The sequence below is a fragment of the Echinops telfairi genome, unplaced genomic scaffold, assembly GCF_000313985.2.
Source record: "Echinops telfairi isolate 266 unplaced genomic scaffold, ASM31398v2 ScPeMD7_7417;HRSCAF=8455, whole genome shotgun sequence".
Classification (NCBI taxonomy): Eukaryota; Metazoa; Chordata; class Mammalia; order Afrosoricida; family Tenrecidae; genus Echinops; species Echinops telfairi.
The window spans coordinates 5,801,941-5,808,174 of record NW_022111317.1 but is presented as its reverse complement, the minus strand read 5'-3'; the positions used below and the strand labels follow the sequence as shown (position 1 = coordinate 5,808,174).

The 6,234-nt window shown below is 65.4% G+C and overlaps 2 protein-coding genes across 2 annotated transcripts in view; one reads left to right on the top strand and one right to left on the bottom strand.

Annotated features, from left to right (window-relative positions):
• PPP2R5B (protein phosphatase 2 regulatory subunit B'beta) overlaps nt 1-4,191 on the top strand; it is a 14,398-nt gene extending 10,207 nt beyond the window's left edge. The window contains exons 4-13 of the mRNA XM_045297175.1: nt 6-144; nt 264-394; nt 1,254-1,313; nt 1,409-1,517; nt 1,919-1,972; nt 2,067-2,117; nt 2,205-2,324; nt 2,833-2,960; nt 3,074-3,175; nt 3,468-4,191. Coding sequence (XP_045153110.1) covers nt 6-144; nt 264-394; nt 1,254-1,313; nt 1,409-1,517; nt 1,919-1,972; nt 2,067-2,117; nt 2,205-2,324; nt 2,833-2,960; nt 3,074-3,175; nt 3,468-3,615 — 1,042 coding nt within the window. The 3' untranslated portion in view covers nt 3,616-4,191. The remainder of the gene's footprint in view (nt 1-5; nt 145-263; nt 395-1,253; nt 1,314-1,408; nt 1,518-1,918; nt 1,973-2,066; nt 2,118-2,204; nt 2,325-2,832; nt 2,961-3,073; nt 3,176-3,467) is intronic.
• Nucleotides 4,192-4,404: 213 nt separating this feature from the next.
• Nucleotides 4,405-5,022, bottom strand: GPHA2 (glycoprotein hormone subunit alpha 2). The gene is made up of 3 exons (XM_004713662.4): nt 4,887-5,022; nt 4,612-4,796; nt 4,405-4,517 (listed from the first exon to the last, which is right to left on the bottom strand). The coding sequence occupies exons 1-3, from the start codon at nt 5,020-5,022 to the stop codon at nt 4,416-4,418; spliced, it is 423 nt and encodes a 140-aa protein (XP_004713719.3). The 3' UTR covers nt 4,405-4,415.
• Nucleotides 5,023-6,234: the final 1,212 nt, after the last annotated feature.

Sequence of the window (6,234 nt, the reverse complement as noted above, 5' to 3'; positions counted from 1 at the left end):
GGGAGAGCCCGTGGCCATGGTGGGACATACTTGTTTGGCCTCCGCCCCCAGCTGGTCTATGAGTTTTTCCTGCGTTTCCTGGAGAGCCCGGACTTCCAGCCCTCCGTGGCCAAGAGATACGTGGACCAAAAGTTTGTCCTGATGGTGAAGTGGGGAGCCCAGGCTGGGGGGGGAGGGGCCCAGGGGCAAGGGCAGCAGGACAGGAGGGCAGTCGCCCGGCCTTGGCCTCCTGCCTGACCTCTGGCCCCCGCCGGGTCTCCCAGCTCCTGGAGCTGTTTGATAGCGAGGACCCCCGGGAGCGTGAGTACCTGAAGACCATCCTGCACCGGGTCTACGGCAAGTTCCTGGGGCTGCGGGCCTACATCCGTAAGCAGTGCAACCACATCTTCCTGCGGTGAGCGGCTGCCGGAGCACACGTGCAGGGGATGGGGTGGTGGGGCAACCAGGTCTCTTCCTATTGAGTCCATCTGACAGGTGAGAAAGTGGGGGCCCAGAGAGGACGTAGGGCCCAGGACCGGATTCTTCTCACCGTTTACGTTGCGCCCCACACCTGGACCACGTGGCTCTGGACCTGGGTGGCCGGCATGTGTGTTTGGAGCCAGGATCTGGGGGACTCTGGGGAGGTCCTCCCTGGCTGCTCCTACAGCAGGCCCCCTGGTGCCCTCACTGAGGGACCTCAGACACAGCCCTGAAGACCGAGGGAGGGAGGCCTGTGCGGCCAAGGCCAGGACTCGTCCCCTCAGCTTGTGACAGTTCGAAAAACAGCCCAGGTGTGAGCCCTGGCCGGTAGGAGGAGCCTGGAGTCCCCGCGGTCCTCTACTGACTGACCTCTTTGGAAGGGGCAAACCACCTGCACTTCGGTCCAAGCCTCAACGTCTCCATCTGTAGTGGGTCGAGGCGGCCCTGGGAGCAGCCACCCGTTAGCATGTTGGACGCTGCTGACCAGAGTGCCTCCTGGGAGAGGCCTGATGCCCAGTTTCCGAGTGCACTGCCGACTCTGGCACACCAAGGGGGACTGGGAGGCAGTCGACTCGTGGGCAATGTTATTTCTGCTTGAATCCTCACTGGCTCTACCTCGTGGGACTGTTTTGAGGACCCAGGAAGGATGCTCTGGAGATGAGCTGGGTGCTTCTCGGCAGAGAGGGTGGCTGGGCAGAGCAGGGGGCCCTGCTCCTCAGGGCCTGCGTCTGGGGGTGCTGGGTTGGTCGGGCGCGGGAGCTGCGGGCTGGGCTGACCCTCTGGCCCCTCTGCAGGTTCATCTATGAGCTGGAGCACTTCAACGGGGTCGCAGAGCTCCTGGAGATCTTGGGCAGGTGAATCTTTAGGGCCCGGAGACAGGGCAGGCTTCTGAGGGGAGGGACGGGGGCCCGGTCAGCCCTCTGAGCCCGCCCCTCTGGCCCCTCCTCAGCATCATCAATGGCTTTGCACTGCCCCTGAAGACCGAGCACAAGCAGTTCCTGGTCCGGGTCCTGATCCCGCTGCACTCTGTCAAGTCCCTGTCGGTCTTTCACGCCCAGGTGAGACCCAGGCCAGACCCTGTCCACCAGGGGCCACCTGGCCCGTCCCGGGACCTGGGACTCTCCCGCAGAGCCTTGTGCTGAGCGGCCCCCTGTATTCCCAGCATGCTGAGCACACTACTGGTCCCTCCTAAAACCAGACCAGACTCCCTGCCATCGAGGCGATGCCCACCCAGCGGCCCTATAGGACAGGGTAAAACGGCCCTGTAGGCTCCAGACTGAACTCTCTGGGAGTGGAAAGCCCGGGCTTCCGCCCAAGGTCCCGCCTAGGTGCTCAGGAAAGGCAGGCAAGCCAGCGCAGGGGGACACGCCTGAGCCCTTGCTATGGCTGTTCCTGGGTGGCCGGTCCCCTGCCCCGTCCGCCCTGACCCCCCGCCCCCCATCTTCTTCCTCCCCTGCAGCTGGCATACTGCGTGGTGCAGTTCCTGGAGAAGGATGCCGCGCTGACGGAGCACGTGAGTCCTTCAGAGGGGAGGGCGGCTGCAACCTCCCTGCCCGCTCCCCCTGCCCCCGTCCTCCCAGGGCTGACCCCGATGCCTCCACTCATAGGTCATCCGCGGGCTGCTCAAGTACTGGCCCAAGACCTGCACCCAGAAGGAGGTACAGGACGGGCACTGAGGCTGCTGCCGGGGTGAAGGGGCGAGGCGAAGTGGGCGGGGGGTGAGTGCTGGCCCTCCGCCCCCTCAGGTGATGTTTCTGGGGGAGATGGAGGAGGTCCTCGATGTCATCGAGCCCTCCCAGTTCGTCAAGATTCAGGAGCCGCTCTTCAAGCAGGTGGCTCGCTGTGTCTCCAGCCCCCATTTCCAGGTATGACCCGGGCAGGGGGAAGGGGCTGGCCTAGTGTGGCTCCCAGGGTCCCTGGTGTCCCTCTTGTGGGCCCGACGGTGGAAAAGGAGACCCAGGGCTAGCATCAGTCTGCTCTGGCCCCCGTGGTGCCTTCCCAGGTGACAGTGCAGGTGGGAGAGGCAGGGCCAGCCGGGCTCCCTACACCTGGGGTTTCTGCAGGTGTGGGCAGACCCCACTCTTCAGGGGCACTCTCACTTGGTGGAAGTCCCTCCAGCCCCCCTGACTTGTTGAATGCCCCCCAAATGTAGTCTCACAGCAGCCCTGTGCAGGCCCGCCCGCCTGCCCATAGCAGTCCTGGCCCAGGGAGCCGGAGACAAAGGCAGAGGGCAGCTGCCTTGTCCTGGGGTACCTGGCCAGCCCGAAGTGGAGCTGGGGCTTATCTCTGAGGGCTGCAGGGGGGGGTGTCCCATGAGCCCCAAGGGCTGGGGGGCCACTGGCAGGACCCCCATTGTGTGGCTCGCCGGCCCAGGTGGCAGAGCGGGCTCTGTACTTCTGGAACAATGAGTATATCCTGAGCCTCATCGAGGACAACTGCCACACAGTGCTGCCCGCCGTGTTCGGGACCCTCTACCAGGTCTCCAAGGAGCACTGGAATCCGTGAGTGGAAGGGCAGGGCAAGGCGGGGATGCTGCGACTCAGCTGGGCAGAGGGCGGTGGGCAAGGGGAAGGGGCTCTCAGCTCCTCACACCCCCACCCCCGGCCCCGGGCAGAACCATCGTGTCTCTGATCTACAACGTGCTCAAGACCTTCATGGAGATGGACGGGAAGCTGTTTGAGGAGCTCACGGCCTCCTACAAGCTGGAGAAACAGCAGTGAGTGTGGGGGCCGGGCGGGGAGCGGTGGGGCAGGAAGGAACTGGATCCTCGGGGTGGGGGTCACACGAGCATCCCCCTATGATGACAGGGATGTTTCACGTCGCTCCCCTATTCCTGCTGAGCACGGCCCGACTGCCCTCAGCACCCTCAGGTCTTGCTCGGTGTAGTTCTCCCACCTCCCTGCAGCCACGGGGCCTTCTGCCTGGGCCTTGCTGCATCCTGGGGCTCTCAGCCCTCTGCAGCAGGGGTGGCAGGGTCCAGCAGGGGCTGCCTCACCCTCTCCCCGCAGGGAGCAGCAGAAGGCCCAGGCGCGCCAGGAGCTGTGGCATGGCCTGGAGGAGCTGGGGCAGCGCCGGTTACAGGGCACGCAGGGGGCTAAGGAGGCCCCCCTCCAGCGGCTTACCCCCCAGGTGGCCGCCACTGGGGGTCAGAGCTAGAGTTCCCACAAGAGGAGAGCGGAGCCCAGCCCCTCTACCCCTCCTCTATCCAGAGACTTGGCTTCCCTCCGGCCGGGCAGGGGACTGAGGACGCCCTGCCTGGCCCGAGAAGGCAGCTTTCCCAGGGGGTGAGGAAAGATGGTGGTCTTGGTGGGGGTGGGGGAAGTGCCCAGGCTCTCGTGACAGGACTTGACCAGGGCAAGCTTGACCAGGAAGCCGCTGCTGGGGACCCACCCTGCCGCACCGCTGGGCCCCTGCCAGCTGCAGGCAGGTTCCTGGCCCTGCTCCCGGCCGCCTCCCGCACCTGCCCCTCCCTCGTGCCAGCGCGAGGCCCTCGAACCCACCATGGGATCCATGGTCTATTTATTCTCCCCCTCCAGACGTGGGCCTGGGCTGCCCGGTCCCTCCCCTTCCTCTCCCCGGACATCCGCATCCCCTTTTTATTTATTGGGCAGGGGGAGGGGTGAGGGCACAGAGAGCAGAGACCCCCCAGTGTCCTGGGGCGGGGGTCCCGGTCATCCCGGTCTAGCCCCCTCCCCTGGCGGGGGGTGGATGCAATAAAGAGAGACTCTCGGAGCTCGTACTTTTATTTAGCTGGGGCTGGGGAGGTGGGTGAGGGAGGTGTGGGTGGCAGAGGCTGGGAAGGGACAGACCCCCATCTAACCTGTGGTCTCCGCATCTAAAAGGGTGAGCACACCATGCACCCTTCCCTCAGAAAAGCCAGCTGCAAGCTCTTGCCCCCCCCAACCCCCAGAGCCCCCCATCAGATGCCCGAGGGCAGGAGGCGGAACCAGGAGTGTCTAGTGTCGCGAGAGGCGGCACATGTCGCACTGGCAGGTCCTGGCCGTGAAGAAGTCCAGGTCCTCCCACTGGCCACCCACGCATTGCAGCCGGACCTTCACCTGGGGCAGATGGGGGGCCACCTTCTAGCACCCAAACGCCAGGTCCTGGCCCCACCCCTGCCCCCCAGACGGATGACGTGAGCCCAGCTCTCACCTTGCTCATGCCTCGGATGGTGCAGCACTGTGAGACAGAGGTGATGTTGTGGCGGTAGTCACTGGCCACCAGCACGGAGAGCCGAGAGGGGAAGGCGCTGGACTCGCAGTGGCCCACGCAGGCCTGTGCCACGTGGGAGCCCTGGCAGGTGCCTTGGCGGTCACTTCGCACCGTCACGTTGAAGGCTGCGTGGGAGAGGCATGCCCAGCTGTGGCCTGTGCCCCCCCAGGCTCTGAGGAGGGGCTGCCTGCCACCCGGGACACTCGGTTACTCACCATGCAGGTGGCAGCCTGGGGTGCTGGCCGCCCCACCCCAGCCTCCGTGGAGTGCCAGGGCCAGCAAGCAGAGGAGCAGGGTTTGGGAGCACGCCATGGGCACCTGCAGTGGAGGGACCTCTACCTGGGTGTGCATGCTGTGGGTGGTGCCCGCTGATGGCACAGGCAGGGGCTGGCGAGGCACAGTTGTGTGTGCCCGCCTCTGTCACCGATGGTGTGTGAACAGCAGAGCGCGTGCAGTGAGCCTCCCTCAGCGGCAGCCCTGCCTCCCGGCACCTCCCGCCTGGCCCCGCTGGCTCACCACTTCCGAGGCGGCAGAACCAGCGTGGCTGTGGGCTCTGCTCCCCGGCTCAGATGGGCTGGATCCTGGCTCCACTGGTTCTGCTCCGGGTTTTTATTCCCCGCCGGGAGCCCCGCCTTCGGAGCTTGGCTTTCACGCCCGCTGCCTGCCTCCTCAGCCAGAGGCCTAGAGCAGGACCACCTGGGGACCTGCTGGAGGTCAGGATGCGGGGTGGGGGAGGTCAAGACCCTGGGGCCAGCTGGGCCTCACTGGATGTGACCTTGGACAGGGCTTCACCACCTCAGCTACCAAGCTGAGCCCTGCAGAGAGCACGCAGGGTCTCCTGGGAAGTGTCTGACGGTGGGCTAGGGGATGGGGTGTCTCCAAGCCGCTTCAGGGTTTCACTTGTACAGTGTCACTGGGTGACTTGTCCCGTGTGTCAGCTGAAGGGAGGAGCCTCTAGTCCCTGGAATCATGGCACCTGACTCCTGAAAGAGTCCCTGCTGTGAAGCTGGGCCAATCGGCTCCTTTTGCCAGTGGCCAAGGCCTAGAGAAGGGGACTCCCTGAAGGTCGCCTGGCCAGGTGGTGAGGGCTGGCAGCAATCCCGGTCACCTGCCACCTCGGTGCTGAACCACACTAGGGACCAGGGTGTGGAAAGTGGGGTCAGCCCCGCTTCCTCCCCTCCCCCCCGCCAGCTGGAAGTTTTCTGAGCCAGATCCTAGGAAGAGGAACCAGACAGGGGGGCCACTCCCCAAGGCCCCACCCGAGGCTGGCGGGAGGAAAGGCCACTGGTCTAGTCTCAGGGGCCAGTGTGCTGTGCCTGTAGCTGCTTGGGGCACCAGAGGTGGTCTCCCCACTGCCCCTCATTCTCAGACACCACCCCCCTCAGTCCTGTTCTCACATGGGTGGGGGGTGGGGGGAAGACAGGCCCATGATGCAGGGGCTCCAAGCAGCCTCCCACTCCTGTGAGGACCCCGCTGGGCTCCGGCTCGGGACTCGTGGCCTCGCAGGCTGGCCGCCCGTGCTGGCCGTCCTCACACCGGAGGCCATTCCAGGCTCTCATGAGG

Bases quoted from the DNA above. Each gene is read 5' to 3' on its own strand.
- GPHA2 (XM_004713662.4), bottom strand. From the start codon at position 5,022: ATGCACACCCAGGTAGAGGTCCCTCCACTGCAGGTGCCCATGGCGTGC. The intron at 4,797-4,886 runs GTGAGTAACCGA...TCTCCCACGCAG, and splicing joins CCCAGGCTGCCACCTGCATG to CCTTCAACGTGACGGTGCGA. The intron at 4,518-4,611 runs GTGAGAGCTGGG...CATCTGCCCCAG, and splicing joins CCATCCGAGGCATGAGCAAG to GTGAAGGTCCGGCTGCAATG.